Raw genomic sequence first — 16543 nt, 5'->3', positions numbered from 1 at the left:
CCTCTTGCTCCACCATCTCCTCGTGCTACCCGCATATGCTCCCCCATCTCCTCGTGCCCCCTCATCTCCTCGTGCCCGCCCTGCACGCTCCCCCATCTCCTTGTGCCCCCTCTCCACACTCCCATCTCCTCATGCCCCCCGTCTCCTCGTGCTCCCCCATCTCCTCGTGCTACCCTGCACACCCCCCATCTCGTGCCCCCCTGCACACTTCCCCCATCTCCTCACGCCCCCATCTCCTCGTGCTACCCTGCACGCCCCCCCATCTCCTCGTGCTACCCTGCACACCCCCCATCTCGTGCTACCCTGCACACTTCCCCCATCTCCTCGCGCCCCCATCTCCTCGTGCTACCCTGCACGCCCCCCATCTCCTCGTGCTACCCTGCACACCCCCCATCTCGTGCCCCCCTGCACACTTCCCCCATCTCCTCCTGCCCCCCTGCATGCTCCCCCATCTCCTCGTCCTCCACCATCTCCTCGCGCTATACCCGCATGCTCCCCCTTCACCTCTCTACCCCCATATGCTCCATCTCCTCGCGCTATCCCCGCACACTCCCCCATCTCCTCGCGCTATCCCCGCACACTCCCACATCTCCTCGCGCTATCCCCGCACACTCCCCATCTCCTCGCGCTATCCCCGCACACTCCCACATCTCCTCGCGCTATCCCCGCACACTCCCCCATCTCCTCGCGCTATCCCCGCACACTCCCACATCTCCTCGCGCTATCCCCGCACACTCCCCCATCTCCTTGCGCTATCCCCGCACACTCCCCCATCTCCTCACGCTATCCCCGCACACTCCTCCATCTCCTCGCGCTATCCCCGCACACTCCCCCATCTCCTCGCGCTATCCCCGCACACTCCCCCATCTCCTCACGCTACCCCCACACACTCCCCCATCTCCTTGCGCTATCCCCGCACACTCCCCCATCTCCTCACGCTATCCCCGCACACTCCTCCATCTCCTCGCGCTATCCCCGCACACTCCCGCATCTCCTCGCGCTATCCCCGCACACTCCCCCATCTCTTCGCGCTATCCCCGCACACTCCCCCATTTCCTCGCGCTATCCCCGCACACTCCCCCATCTACTCGCGCGACCCCTGCACACTCCCCATCTCCTCGTGCTTCCCCGCACACTCCCCCATCTCGTGTTCCCCCACCACTCTTGCCCAATTCTTCTTGCGCTCCCCTCCACCTTCGTCCCCTCTCCTTACACTGCATTTCCTCGCCCCACTCTCCCCAAATCTTTCCCCCACTCCCTCCTGTCTCCTCGTGCTCCCCCTAATCTCTTTACACTTCCTTTCCCACCCCCACATCTCTTCACACTCTTTCCCCCCCCCCCTCCTTTTTATCAAAGGATATGGAGCAAAGGTGGGCGAAATACCAATTAGCTGGGATCTAACTGCAAGAGGGGAATGAGTGGAGTCTATGATAGGGTAGATTCTACATTGGCTATGGGAGGAGCTAGCTTTGTTGTTTATGTACTACCAGTGGAAGTAGTACAGAGCAAGCTCATGAGTGGGGGCTTGGCACTAATCAAGAATAATTGGAACATTGATGAGCCATTCCTCATTGTCCTATAGCTCTCCCATCACAAGAATCAACTGCGTCCTTCTCAGTATATTCTCCCCACTTCTCTCCAAACTCACGAGTGAAGGAGGAGGTGGGGCAGGATTCCTTTGAGAATGGATACCGAAGCTGAGAAACATGAGCGATAACAATTAGGTTGATTTTATCAACTTAAATTGATAAACAGTGAGGATGAAAATGAAAATTACTAATGGGATGAGACAACGTCAGTCCCTGGACGGAATGAGATTGTTGGGCCGAGTGGTCTGTCCTCACTTTGGGTTTTATTATTAACTGCAGGGTCAAGTGTCACAGACACACAGCCATTGACGCTGAACAAAATGGCGCCAATAGGAAACTCACGTAGAATCGGTGTCCTTCTCTCTCTTGCCAAGTCCTGGGATCACAAATGATTTCCTTTTGCTTTTCTTTGGAGCTGTTCCACAAGAGAGGAAAAGTCACAATTTTCCACTCAGATTTTGGACTGAACAAATTATTTTACAATCTGATAGCCAGCAGCCCCAACCAGTAAACAACTCAAGGTTCCGCCTCACATCTCAGTTAAATGGTATTGCAAACTCCCACCCCACACCGTGACTTTGTGCCCACGTGGTCCAGACTCTCAGACCAAGTCTGCGGGTAGGGTTCATCTCCAGTCTGTGCCGTTAACCGTAGCAGGGATGCAGAGGCTGAAGTAGTTTCAGTTCCCTGGGTTCGAGAAACGGAGGTACAAATCCCCAATAAATCTCTCCTGAGAATTCCTGGCCCAGATCGCTATCCAATAGCTGCTGGAATGTGTAGGGGAAGAGGAGAGGGGAAGGGAGTGCAGGGGGTGGGGTTTGCAGACAGGGCCACGTTCAGCTGTGGTGCCCCCTTGATAAGGTATCCAGCTGATAGTCAATATCCAGTGGTCCATCCATGGTCTCAGTTCCCCAATGAGAATCAGAGCTTTGGAGAGAAGGGGTGGAGCAGAGGGCGAAGGTAGAAAGATAAAAGTGAACATTAACATATTCCAGCTATTGATGAAGTCCCACATGATGGGTTAGTGCGCAAAATCAAAAAGTGGTAGTATGTTGGCATGGATTGCGAATTGGTTAGACAGGAAAGAGAGAGTAGAATAAATGGGTCTTTTTCAAATTAGCAGGAGGTGACGAGTGGAGGGATCAGTGCTTGTCCCGCACCTATTCATAACAAACATCAATGATTTCAATGAGGAAACATCAATGATTTCAATGAGGAAACATCAATGATTTCAATGAGGAAACATCAATGATTTCAATGAGGAAACATCAATGATTTCTATGAGGAAACATCAATGATTTCAATGAGGAAACATCAATGATTTCAATGAGGAAACATCAATGATTTCAATGAGGAAACATCAATGATTTCAATGAGGAAACATCAATGATTTCAATGAGGAAACATCAATGATTTCAATGAGGAAACATCAATGATTTCAATGAGGAAACATCAATGATTTCAATGAGGAAACATCAATGATTTCAATGAGGAAACATCAATGATTTCAATGAGGATACCAAGGCAAGAATCAATGGGAATGTAAGTGGTGAGGAGGCTGTTAAGAGGCTTCAGGTGATTTAGACAAATTGAGTGAATAGGCAAATACATGGCTGATGTAGGATAACGTGGATACGTGTGAAGTTATCCATTTTGGATGGAGAAACAAAATGGCAGAGTATTATTTAAATGGTGATTGGTTGAGAAACATTGGACGCGATCCATCGGTCACGTTGCACCCAAATAGCAGCCCACCGCGGTGCAACGTTGCCAGTAAATGATGGGAGACCCCTGGGATCTACCCAGCGCGCTACGCCTCGCAAGATCTAACATGATCTCACAAGGCGTTGTGATATAAAGCCCACCCATTGTGGGCGAGATCACTTTTTGGCAAATCTGTATATTAGAGTGATAAAGCTAGTCTCACTCTAATGCAGTTCCCGGAGGTAACCAAGGTGTTGGGATCTATCCCCTTTGCCTTGAAGACCTCGGGTGAGTACAGTTCAGTGCTGGCTCCCCCAAACAGGGACCAGACAGAACGGCACTCGGGTCTCCCAGGGGATTGGAGGCCCCCAGGTGCCACCTAGGCACCAACAGCCTGGCACTGCCCACCTGGCATTTCTTGTGCAGAAGTGATCGGGCTGGGGTGGTGTACTGCATGGGTGTGGAGGGCCCTCTATGGGGGTGTCATGTCGGGAGCTCAAGAGATCAGGATGCCACTGCATTGCGGAGCTCTGCTCGCCAGACCCGGGCTGGGAAAACAGGGCTGAGTGCGGCCTTGAGCGCGCGTTCATCGCTGAGGTACCGTATCTAACTGGATGGGTGTTAGATAGCAGACTGTTTCTCAGAGCTGAGCGCGGCGGGAAACCATCAGCTGAACACACTCGCTATGGGACTCTGTTCCCAGTTGGCTAAATTGGGTCCGTTGGCATCCAAAGGGATCTGGTTATCCTAGTACACCAGTCACTGAAAGCAAACATGAAGGTTCAGCAAGCAGTTAGGAAGGCAAATGGTACGTTGGCCTTCATTGCAAGAAGGCTTACGTACAGGAGCAAGGATATCTTACTGGAGTCGGACAGGGCCTTGCTCAGACCAAGCATGGAGTATTGTGTGTAGTTTTGGTTCTCCTTATCGAAGAAAGGATATACTTGCCATAGAGGGAGTACAGCAAAGGCTCGACGAGGGGACATTGGGTCGACTGGTCCAGTATTCACTTGAATTGAGAAGTTTGAGAGAGGGGACCTAAATGAGAGAGACCAGATGTAGGAATTTTGTTTCCTCGGGCTCGGGAGTGTAGAACAAGGGGTCTCAGTTTCAGGACATGGGGATAGGTCATTTGAGACTGAGATGGGGAGAAATGCCTCCACTCCCAACCTGTGGAATTTTGCATCACAAAAGGCTCTGGAGACCAAGTCACTGAATATATTGAAGAAGGAAATAGATAGGTTTCTAGACTCTAATGGTGTCACGAGGTATGGGGAGAGAATGGGTGTATGGCGTTGAGATAGAGAATCAGCCAATCATATCGAAAGGCAGAGCAGGCTTGAAGGGCCGAATGGCCTCCATTTGCCTCCTATTTTCTTTGTTGCTAAGCCTCTATGGCAGTGAGCTTTAATACAGCAGTGCCCCGGTGTGTAGCTCAATCCCTGGTCATGGAACTGTACACGTTGGCAGTCAGGATCCTGGGAACAGCAACACAGCAAGAAGCAGCTCACCTTCCAACACCACCTCCGGGTTACATTCCTCAAACTCGATGCGCCCTGGAAATGAGAGGACAGAGGCAGGAGTCAGACTGAAGCCAGACTCTCACTCCAACACTCACTCACTACACCTGCCTTCCCTCTTTTTTTTTGGGGGGGGGGGGCGGTGGCAGGGAGAATGTATTCCCTCCCCCCCCCCCGTCCCATCATCCACCTCCCCATTATCACCTCCCCTCTGTGGGGGCAAACGCACCCTCCATCCCCTGCCTCCGCTCTGGGGAAAATACCCCCATTACCTGGCTTCTCCTTGCCAGTCCCTTTGGTCAGAGCGTATTTCTGGATCAGATCGTGCACCCGAATATTCTCCACGTTTTGTTTGAACTCTTCGTGAACCTGAGCAAGGAAAGCACACATCAGGAACCGACGAGATGCACTGCAGGAACTCACCAAGGCTCCTTTGACAGTATCTTCCAAACCCGTCACTACTACCACCGAGACAGGCAAGGGCAGAAGGTACCTAGGAACACCATCACCTGCACGTTTCCCACCAAGCCACGCACCACCCAGACTTGGTTCCTTCACCATCACTGGGTCACAACCCTGGAACTCCCTAACAGCGCATCAAATATCCCAACCCTCCATTTATTATATCGAATTGAATGTTGCCCCTTCATTTTATTGTTTCTTCAGGGTTTGAGTCCCTTTTACTCCATTGCCTGCCAGCTCTACACTACTGATAATTCTCCCTTACATATTTGCCATTTTCTCGGAGAAATAAACTCACGTGTAAAAGAGCGTTGGGAACAGGAGTCATGCAATTGAAAATTAGGATCAGGAGAAGGCCATTCGGCCCCTCAAACCTTTTCCACCACACAATTAGACGACAGCTGATCTGTGGCTTAACTCCATCCACCTGCCTTGGTTTTTGTAACGCACAATCCCCTTTCCCAACACAAATCGAACAAACTCAACTTTGACATTTTCAGCTGAACCTCAGCTTCAACAGCTTTTGGGTGGGGGTGCGGGGTGGGGGGGAACCATTTGTGTGAGAATCCTCTGCCTGTTGTCAACCCTGACCAGCTTGCCTGTCATTTTAAGAGGTCCCTTGTTCCCCCCCCTTCTAGACAGAGGAAATTGTTTATCTCCACTGACCGTATCAACTCTTTTAATCATCTTATTTTATCAATTTAAGAGTACCCAATTATTTTTTTTTCCAAATTAAGAGACAATTTAGGGTGGGCAATCCACCTAACCTGCACATCTTTGGGTTGTGGGGGTGAAACCCACGCAGACACGGGGAGAATGTGCAAACTCCACACGGACAGTGACCCAGGGCCGGGATCGAACCTGGGACCTCGGCGCCGTGAGGCAGCAGCGCTAACCACTGCCCCACCGTGCCGCCCGCCCCCCCCCCTCTCTCTTTTAATCATCTTAAACACCTCAATCAGATCATTCTTTAATCTTCTCACCTTTCGGGAACTGAAGTCCATTAAGTATAACCTCCCCTAATAATTTAACTCTTATTCGCAATGGCATTTCCTGACACTTCTACATTCTAGCTTAGTTGGAGAGCAAGCAGCAGTATTGTGCTCTCACCTGGCCCACTTGAACGTGTGTGTCCTCAATGGAGTGGGAGTACGACTTGATCAGCCCCTTCATGTGTCTCAGGTGAACCTCTTCAACTTGCTGGAACTTCTACAGAGTCCAAAATAAGATTGAAATTTGGGGGTGACTAAAACCAGGAGGAGGAATGATCCTTTGAGAATCAGAAGTCAGAACCCCTCCTGGACAGAGTCCAGGTTATCCCATCAGAACCGGGTTCATGGTTTCTCACTCTTAATAATAATAATAATAATAATAATAATAATAATAATAATCTTTAATAATAATGTTTATCGTCACAAGTCGGCTTACATTAACGCTGCAATGAAGTTACTGTGAAAATCCCCTAGTCGCCACATTCCGGCACTTGTTCAGGTACACTGAGGGAGAATTCAGAATGTCCAATTCACCTAACAGCACGTCTTTCAGGACATGTGGGAGGAAACCCACGCAGACACGGGGAGAACATGCAGACTCCACACAGATAGTCACCCAAGCCGGGAATCGAACCTGGGACTCTGGCGCTGTGAAGGCATAGTGCGAACCACTATGTTGCCCAAGGTAAACCCTCACTCTCCCAAAATCCTCCCGCACCCCCCCCACCCCCACCCCCCACCCCCCCGGCCCAGGAATTTTCTTCCCTCACTGAAGTAACTTAATTTTTTCCCACATTTTCCAAACTTTGCTCCATTCTCTGGGTCTCAGGCAGTTACTGGCATTCCACTCCCAAACTAAAATTACATTTTGTTCCCGTACATTCCCAACGTTCAGCCCAATTCCCTGCATCTGCATGGTTCCAGAGCACGAAACGCGACTGAACCCTACAACAGTGTAGCTTCTAAAATGGAGCGAGTCCCTCATTCTCATCACTCTTTGGGAGTAAAAAATTTCTCCTGAATTCCCGACTGGATTTCTTGGAGGCCATCTTATATTGACAGCCTTTAGCAATGCTCTTTCCCACAGAGGAAACATTCTCCCCCATCAAAATCTTTCAGAATTTGAAAGACCTCTATCGGTCAATCCCCAGTCTTCCTTTGTCCACGAGAGAGCCAGCCAGTTGGTCCTTTCCTGGTATGGAAACCCACACACTTCTGATACCCTTGTAAATCTTCTCTGCACGCTTTCCAGTGCCTCAATATCCTTTTTATAATATGACGACCAGAAGTTCACATTTAGCAGTACTCGGTGTGTCTACTCTCATTTCCCTACTTATCAATTCTATCTTTGTAGAAATAAAGCTGAGTGATTGGTTCGCTTTAATTTTAGAGCACCCAATTATTTCCCCCCCCCCCCCAATTAAGGGACAATTTAGCGTGGCCAATCCACCTACCCTGCACATTTTTAAGTTGTGAAGGTTGAGACCCATGCAGCCACGGGGAGAATATGCAAACTCCACACGGACAGTGACCCGGGGCCGGGATCAAACCCGGGTCCTCGCCGCCGCAAGGCAGCGGTGCTAACCACTGTGCCACGTGCCGCCCCTGCTTTTTGTTTTTAATGACCCCGCTAACCTTTTGCTTAACCTTTAGTGACTGATGCATTTGTATTCCTTTGTTCCTCGACCCCACCCAAACTCTCGCCTTTCAAGTAACAAGCCATCTCGCTATTTTTCTTTTCTTCACAAAAATGTACCATCTCACATTTACCGGTGTTGGAATGAATTTACCAATTATTTTCCCACTCTGCAAGCTTATTGATGTCCTCCCGGAAATTGCCTGTCTGTCTAGTGATTACCTCCCCCCCCCTACACCTCTCCACTCGCCCCGCCAACTTCATCCACTCAAACCTGTGCAGCCTCTGCCATCTTCTGTTGGTAGTCAGAACGGGCGGTGCGATACTTCTCGATGCTCGCTTTGTAAGACTCTGCGGCTTTCTTTGATTTGTGTTCAGCCTGTGAGGAAGAGCCAGGATTAATCAGTATATGTAATAAGAGAGAGAGAGAGAGGAGAGGACAAGCCATCCTGCTAGTGACAGGTGGATCAGAGCAGTTTCTGGCCTGTACCAAGTTAGCTCATCACCAACCAGGCCTCAATTTAACCCGTACCCCAATGAGAGTCAATCCCTGAGAAAGTCAGATCTGTTAACCATTGATATGCTGATATCCAACATCAGTTACCTTATCAATCTCTTTCTGAGAAGTGCCATCCTTTTTCAGCCTGTCCCACTCCAGCCACTTGCTGTGATAATTGTCTTTGCATTTCTGCAGGAGTTGGACACTGGATTGGACATTCTGGACAGCTTCCAGTGTGCCTGACACCTCCTCCTTCGTCTGGTAGGGGCAGGAGAGAGACACAAAAGGATATTGATGGGTCACATTCCCCCTGATCTGTGATTTATACAGAATATCACTGAGACAGAAACTGCAGATGTATCATTCATACTTCCCAATAACACAGCCAGAACTGCCCCACCGCCGCCATACACTGACCCCCTGATAGGCTGGAGGTGATTAGAACAATTCTTCACTGGCAGGCAGAAAAATGATCGAAAGAAACCCATGGACAGACATCGTTACCTTTCTGTGCATTTTGATCTGCTCCTCATTGAAGCGATTCATTTCTTTGATCAAATCGTGGAGCTTCCTCACCAGCTCAAAATGACAAAGTGCCAATTTATCAGCTGAGGTCCGAAACACCTCCCACATCGGAGCAAAGGTCCTGAAAGATTTGCAGTGTTACACTCTGTGTAGCATCGGAACGGCTGCAACTACAATCTAAACTCAACAGGTGGGAAGCATGTCCTTCCTTAGTATCTTCTCCATGTCCCCAGCCACCGGCCACGTGGCCCCTCCAACACCCCCCCCCGGGCCACGTGGCCCCTCCAACCCCCTGGCCACACCCACCCTCCAACCCACCGGCCATGCGGCCCCTCCAACCCCCCCCCCCCCCCGGACCCCCCCCCAACCCCCCCGCCACGCGGCCCCGCCAACCTCCCCCAGCCACGCGGCTCACCCTCCAACCCCCCCCCAGCCACGCGGCCCACCCGCCAACCCCCCCCCCCCAGCCACGCGGCCCACCCTCCAACTCCCCCCCCCCCCCCCCAGCCACGCGGCCCACCCTCCAACCCCCCCCAGCCACGCGGCCCACCCTCCAACCCCCCCCCCCCCCCCCCCCCGGCCAGGCCCACCCTCCAATCCCCCCACCCTCCAATCCACCCTCCAATCCCCCCCAACCCTCCAATCCCCCCCCAACCCTCCAATCCCCCCCCGGCCAGGCCCTTTCAGTTCAGCAAATCCACAGGCAACTCACTCGGAGGTGGTTACGCAGTGGTATTGCCACTGGACTAGCAAACCAGAGACCCAGGTTACTGTTCTGGGGTCCAGGATTCGAATCCCACCACCGCCCATAGTGAAATTTGCATTCAATAGAAATCTGGAACTAAACGTCATGAAACCATGGTTGATTGTCGCAAAAACCCAATTGGTTCACTAATGTCAACTAGGGAAGGAAATCTGCTGCCCTTATCCGTTCTGGCCTCCATGTGACTCGTAAAAAAAAAAAAAATGCCCGCAGAAACGGCCACTGAATCAAGGGCAATTAGGGATGGGCAAGAAATGTTGCCCCAGCCCTGGCCAGCTCTCCTGAACAAATAATTAAAAAAGGGTGGCAGCGTCTGATAGGTTAACGTGCCCAACCCAGTCTAGCTGTCGGAGAGTTTCAGACAGCTGGGAAAGGGAGACCAAACTGGCACAAGTGCCTATAACAGTAAATCCTCAGCCTCGGTGCCCGATGAAGGCTTCCTGTCTCACCGTGATTTAGGCAAAGAGAAACTGGTGTCACTGTGCCTGACAGACAACATGAAACTCACCCCAGTGAACTGCTGGTCACCATCTTGGACAACTTGGACATGGATTTGGAGTATGATTCCTCAATCAGCGCTCTGCAAGAGGGCAGCAACATTTAAATACTGGGAAATCTACGTACAAAATAACAACACTGGGTACCAGAAACTTAACATTTAATTAGTTAAAGCTATCATTGCAGGTCCCCCCCCCCCCCCGGCCGGGGTGCAAGACCCATGCGGCTAATCTAGATGCAGGCAATCTTGCAGTATTTACAGGATATTTGAATGTGAAAGCATCATAGTATCCTCGGGGTCTCTATTTGTCAGCGCCATCTCAGGAGAAGCCTCGACCTGCACACCATGCAGGAACTGACAGGTTTGAATGTTAACAACGGAAATGGATACAGGGTGTGGCAGCCAGAGGTGAAATGCTCAGGAATAAGGACCACACCTTACCTTTCCCTCACAAAGTCAGCCAGCTCTTTGACGGAGATCTGTCCATGTTTCATGTTGTGGTAAAGGACGTCAAAACCATTGTTTTTCTCCCCCTGTTAGTGGTAAATAGAGGAGTGTTAGCTGAACTCCAGGCCGCACAGATCATCACCCACCCCACAATGAGCCAGCAGAGAAATTCAACCCAACAAACCCAGAAGCCATTATTCAGGGCGAGGGTCTGTTTGGATGTCCCAGAGATCCTGTTCTTGGACATTGCAGTCTGGTTAGAGAGTGGGACTGTATTACTTTGCTTTTCTTCCCCCGAGTTGTTGGAGAGATGCAACTTTTGTTGGAACTGGAACCAGGATACAGATAGAGAGATGGGGGGAAAAAAGGTGACATTTTCAGCGAAGGAGTGAACACTGCTGTGATGGACACGGGGACTTTTGAGTTGCACTCAGAGCCGGGGTTTTCCTGGTGCATTGTGGAATGTTACTCCAAGCTAGTCATTCCGAGTCACCCATGACCAGCTTCCTGCACAAGCAGCACCAGTGGCATCTCTGGTTTAGCTCACTGGGCTAAATCGCTGGCTTTTAAAGCAGACCAAGGCAGGCCAGCAGTACGGTCCAATTCCCGTACCAGTCTCCCCGAACAGGCGCCGGAATGTGGCGACTAGGGGCTTTTCGCAGTAACTTCATTGAAGCCTACTCGTGACAATAAGCGATTTTCATTTTTTTTCATCTCTCAGGAGCCGATATTATGATGCCCATTGTAACGAGTCAGGAAGCAAATATTGTTCACAAAAGGGGGTCAATGATGCGGATAAAAACAGACTCATGTTTCTCAACCTCAGGATACCCCAAATCATTTGCAGCCAATACCTTCACAGCGCAGTCTCTGTTGCAATGCAGGAAACAGGCCGTGTTGCACACAGCAAGATCCCAGGAGAAGTAACGAGGCACTGGCCAGGTCCGATTTCAGTGATCTTTGTGAATATTGACCAGGGCAATAGGTAGAACTCCCCTGTTCTTCCTCACAATAGTGGGCATGCGATCTTTAATGTTCACCGAGACACGGCCTCAGATTAACAATTCAACATAAAGACAGCAAGCCGACAGTGCGGAACTCAGTCAGTACTGGCACTGGGAGTACCAGCCGAGACTATGACATCAGTCTCGAGAGCTGAACTTGAACCCACAACCCTTTAATAAAATTTAAAATGTAGTGCGCCCAATGTGGTAATACCAGGTATTGCGGTACCTGAGAGGTGGATGACCATTGGCTAGACCCAGGAGTCTACCATTGGCTGATGTACATATACTCCGCCTCTCAGGGCGGAGCTAAGAACCAATGCCGTCCCAGCAGCCTTCACTTTCTGTATCGAAGCTGCTGGGGAACAGTTCTAGCAGATTAAAGCCTCTTAGTTATGACTCACCTCGTCTCGAGAGTAATTGATCGCGCATCAATTTAATCTGCTACAACTTCAGTTGAAAGGATGGATCTCCGTATCAAACCGGAGTGCCTTCAGCTCAGCCCCCACGCGGACAACTCTGCTGCTATCGTCAAACAATGGCTGGCGTGTTTTAAGGGCTACCTCGACCCGGCGCCGACACCCTCACGGAAAGACAAAAGATGCACCTTCTACGCTCGCGGGTCAGCCCTGGGATCTACCCTCTGATCGAGGAGGCGGAGAATTATGCTGCAGCTATCGAGCTGCTAGAAGGACATTATATCCACCCTGTGAACCAGGTCTACGCCCGTCACCTGCTGGCGACTAGGAGGCAAAGCCCTGAAGAAACGCTGGAAGACTTCTACCGGGCGCTGCTGGTGCTGGGCCAAAACGGTGGCTGCCCGCCAGTTTCGGGGAACGAGCACACGGAACTTTTGATCAGGGATGCTTTTGTGGCAGGTATGACTTCCCCCGATATCTGCCAAAGGCTCCTAGAAATGGACACACTGGGACTTACTGAGGCACGGGCCCTGGCGGGGTCCATGGACATTGCGTATAACAACGCTCTGGCTTTTGCTCCCGGACGCGCGGTGGCCCCCTGGGCTGCGGGGCACCCCTTTGCGGCAGCCCCCCAGACCTTCCCCCTAACCCCGCAAGCCTGCGCGGCGAGACGGCCCGCTACCGCCGCCGGACAACGCTGTTTTTTCTGCGGGCAGGCGAATCATCCCCGCCCGCGCTGCCCGGCCCGCACCGCCACCTGCAAAGGGTGCGGCAAGAAGGGCCACTATGTCGGGGTCTGCCAGGCCCGCACCGTGGCTGTGGCCGCGGTCTCCAGCGACTATCGGCAGCCCCTTTTCCAGGCCCCGGCCGTCGAGCGCCCACCGCCACCCCCCTATCCTCAGGCAGCGTGCGACCCGCTGGCGTGGCCATTTTGCCCCCTGGCCACCACGTTGGACGGGTGGGCGCCGCCATTTTGTCCCTCGCCGCCGCCATCTTCTGCATCCCCGGACTCCATGTGCGACCCATGGCTGACGCCATCTTGGATGGGGTCCCATGCCCCCAGCACAGCCGACTACATGCTGCCCGACCAGAACGCTCCTTTACTGCAGCTGGCCTCGGTGACTCTGGACCAGAGTCGGCCCCGGACGCTTGCGAAAGCTACAACGACGATCTCCATCAACGGCCACGTGACGTCGTGCTTGATCGACTCTGGGAGCACGGAAAGCTTTGTTCACCCAGACACGGTAAGGCGCTGTTCTCTTGTCACCCATCCCGTAAACCAAAGGATCTCCCTGGCCTCCGGGTCACACTCGGTGGAGATAAAGGGGTTCTGCCTAGCGAACCTCACTGTCCAAGGCAGGGAATTCTGCAATTTCTGCCTGTACATCCTCTGCGCAGCCACCCTCCTTGGGCTGGATTTCCAGTGCCATCTGCAAAGCCTGACTTTTAAACTTGGCGGCCCTATACCCTCCGTTACTGTCTGCGGCCTCGCGACCCTTAAGGTCGGCCCGCCTTCCCTGTTTGCGAACCTCACCCCGGATTGCAAACCCGTCGCCACCAGGAGCAGACGGTACAGTGCCCAGGACCGGACCTTTATCAGGTCAGAGGTCCAAAGGCTGCTGAGGGAAGGGGTCATCAAAGCGAGCAACAGCCCCTGGAGGGTTCAAGTAGTGGTGGTAAAGACCGGGGAGAAACATAGGATGGTCATTGACCACAGCCAGACCATCAACAGGTTTACGCAGCTGGATGCGTACCCTCTCCCCCGTATAGCCGACCTGGTGAACAGGATTGCGCAATACAAGGTTTTCTCCACGGTGGATCTCAAGTCTGCTACCCCTCCGTACTAGTGACCGCCAGTACACTGCCTTCGAAGCAGATGGGCGGCTCTATCACTTTTTAAGGGTTCCCTTCGGGGTCACGAATGGGGTCTCGGTCTTCCAACGTGAGATGGACCGAATGGTTGACCGATACGGCTTACGCGCAACGTTCCCGTATCTTGATAACGTCACCATCTGTGGCCATGACCAGCAGGACCACGACACCAACCTCCGAAAATTTCTCCAGACCGCAAATATCCTTAATCTGACTTACAATAAGGATAAATGAGTGTTTAGCACCGACTGTCTAGCCATTCTGGGCTACGTAGTGCGAAGTGGAGTCATAGGCCCCGATCCTGAGCGCATGCGCCCCCTCATGGAGTTCCCCCTCCCTCACTGCCCCAAGGCCCTAAAGCGCTGCCTCGGCTTCTTCAGCTATTATGCACAGTGGGTCCCCAATTACGCAGACAAGGCTCGACCCAGATCCAGTCCACAACCTTCCCCCTGTCGACGGAGGCCCGCCAGGCCTTCTGCCGCATCAAAGCAGATATTGCAAAAGCCACGATGCGCGCCATCGACAAGTCCCTCCGCTTCCAGGTCGAGAGTGACGCGTCAGACGTAGCTCTGGCGGCCACCCTCAACCAGGCGGGCAGGCCCGTGGCTTTCTTCTCCCGTACCCTCCACGCCTCCGAAATTCGCCACTCCTCGGTCGAAAAGGAGGCCCAGGCCATAGTAGAAGCTGTGCGACACTGGAGGCATTACCTGGCCGGCAGGAGATTCACTCTCCTCACGGACCAACGGTCGGTGGCGTTCATGTTCGATAATGCGCAGCGGGGCAAGATTAAGAACGACAAGACCTTGTGGTGGAGGATCGAACTCTCCACCTACAATTACGAGATCTTGTACCGTCCCGGGAAGCTGAACGAGCCTCCTGATGCCCTCCATACCGCAAAAATCCTTAATCTAACCTACAACAAGGACAAATGCGTGTTCAGCACCGACCGTCTAGCCATCCTCGGCTACATAGTGCATGATGGAGTTATAGGCCCAGATCCCGAACGCATGCGCCCCCTCATGGAGGTTCCCCCTCCCCCACTGCTCCAAGGCCCTGAAACGCTGCCTAGGATTTTTTTCATATTATGCCAAGTGGGTCCCCAACTATGCGGACAAGGCCCGCCCACTAATTCAGTCCACTGTTTTTCCCGTCGGCAGAGGCCCGCCAGGCCTTCAGCCGCATCAAAGTGGACATTGCAAAGGCCACGATGCACGCAATCGATGAATCCTTTCCCTTCCAAATCAAGAGCGACGCGTCCGACGTAGCTCTGCTGGACAACCTCAAGCAAGCGGGCAGACCCGTGGCCTTCTTCTCACACACCCTCCACGCTTCAGATATCCGCCATTCCTCAGTTGAAAAGGAGGCCCAGGCCATAGTAGAAGCTGTGCGACACTGGAGGCATTACCTGACCGGCAGGAGATTCACTCTCCTCACGGACCAACGGTTGGTTGCTTTCATGTTCGCTAATGCACAGCGGGGCAAGATTAAGAACAACAAGATCTTGCGGTGGAGGATAGAACTCTCCACCTACAATTACGAGATCTTGTACCGTCCCAGGAAGCTGAACGAGCCTCCTGATGCCCTGTCCCGCGGCACTTGTGCCACCGCACAAGTGGACCGCCTCCGATCCCTCCACGAGGACCTCGGTCACCCGGGGGTCACTCGTTTCTTTCATTTTATCAAGACCTGCAACCTGCCCTACTCCATCGAGGAGGTCAGGACAGCCACCAGGGATTGCCAAATCTGCGCGGAGTGCAAACCGCACTTCTACCGGCCAGAGAAAGCGCAACTGATAAAGGCTTCCCGTCCCTTTGAACGCCTCAGCATGGACTTCAAAGGCCCTCCTCCCCTCCACCGACCGCAACACGTACTTCCTGAACATGATTGACGAATACTCCCGGTTCCCATTCGCCATCCCCTGCCCAGACATGACCGCAACCACCGTCATCAAGGCCCTCCAGGGTATCTTTACACTGTTCGGTTTCCCCGCATACATTCACAGTGATAGGGGGTCTTCCTTTATTTATTTTTTTAAAATAATTTTTATCAAAGGTTTTCATAAAATATCAACAACAAAATAAGAGAAAAGAACCCAACAGGGTTAAGTACAAAACACAATCTAAAAAAGCAACCCCCCAAACCCCTCCCCCCCCCCCGTACATAAATAATAAATTAACATTAACACCCTGACTTAACACAACAGCTGTATACACCCCCTCAGACCCTCCAGTGTAAATAACATAAACAAAAATAAAGTAAACCCCCCCCCCCGAGCTGCTGCTGCCATTGACCAATGTCTATCGTTCTGCCAGGAAGTCTAAGAACGGTTGCCACCGCCTAAAGAACCCTTGTACCGACCCTCTCAAGGCGAATTTCACCCTCTCCAATTTAATGAACCCTGCCATGTCGCTGATCCAGGATTCCACGCTTGGGGGCCTCGCATCTTTCCACTGAAGGAGAACCCTTCGCCGGGCTACCAGGGACGCAAAGGCCAGAATTCCGGCCTCTTTTGCCTCCTGCACTCCCGGCTCCTCTGCCACCCCAAATATTGCGAGCCCCCAGCCCGATCTGACCCTGGATCCTACCACCCTTGACACCGTCCTCGCTACACC

The 16543-nt window shown here is 52.3% G+C and overlaps 1 protein-coding gene across 4 annotated transcripts in view; it reads right to left on the bottom strand.

Moving 5' to 3' along the window:
- The window catches only part of LOC140395034 (F-BAR domain only protein 2-like), a 90714-nt gene that overhangs the window by 34539 nt on the left and 39632 nt on the right, over positions 1-16543 (bottom strand). For 3 of the 4 annotated variants that reach the window (XM_072482368.1, XM_072482364.1, XM_072482366.1), the window contains 9 exons: positions 10631-10722; positions 10199-10270; positions 8907-9048; positions 8508-8660; positions 8178-8282; positions 6386-6484; positions 5086-5182; positions 4805-4849; positions 1932-2004 (listed from right to left, as the gene is read on the bottom strand). In XM_072482368.1, coding sequence (XP_072338469.1) covers positions 1932-2004; positions 4805-4849; positions 5086-5182; positions 6386-6484; positions 8178-8282; positions 8508-8660; positions 8907-9048; positions 10199-10270; positions 10631-10722 — 878 coding nt within the window. The remainder of the gene's footprint in view (positions 1-1931; positions 2005-4804; positions 4850-5085; positions 5183-6385; positions 6485-8177; positions 8283-8507; positions 8661-8906; positions 9049-10198; positions 10271-10630; positions 10723-16543) is intronic. The other variant, XM_072482367.1, reaches the window with a different exon arrangement.

The sequence above is a fragment of the Scyliorhinus torazame genome, chromosome 18, assembly GCF_047496885.1.
Source record: "Scyliorhinus torazame isolate Kashiwa2021f chromosome 18, sScyTor2.1, whole genome shotgun sequence".
In the NCBI taxonomy this organism is placed as follows: domain Eukaryota; kingdom Metazoa; phylum Chordata; class Chondrichthyes; order Carcharhiniformes; family Scyliorhinidae; genus Scyliorhinus; species Scyliorhinus torazame.
This window is presented reverse-complemented; position numbering and strand designations above follow the sequence as displayed.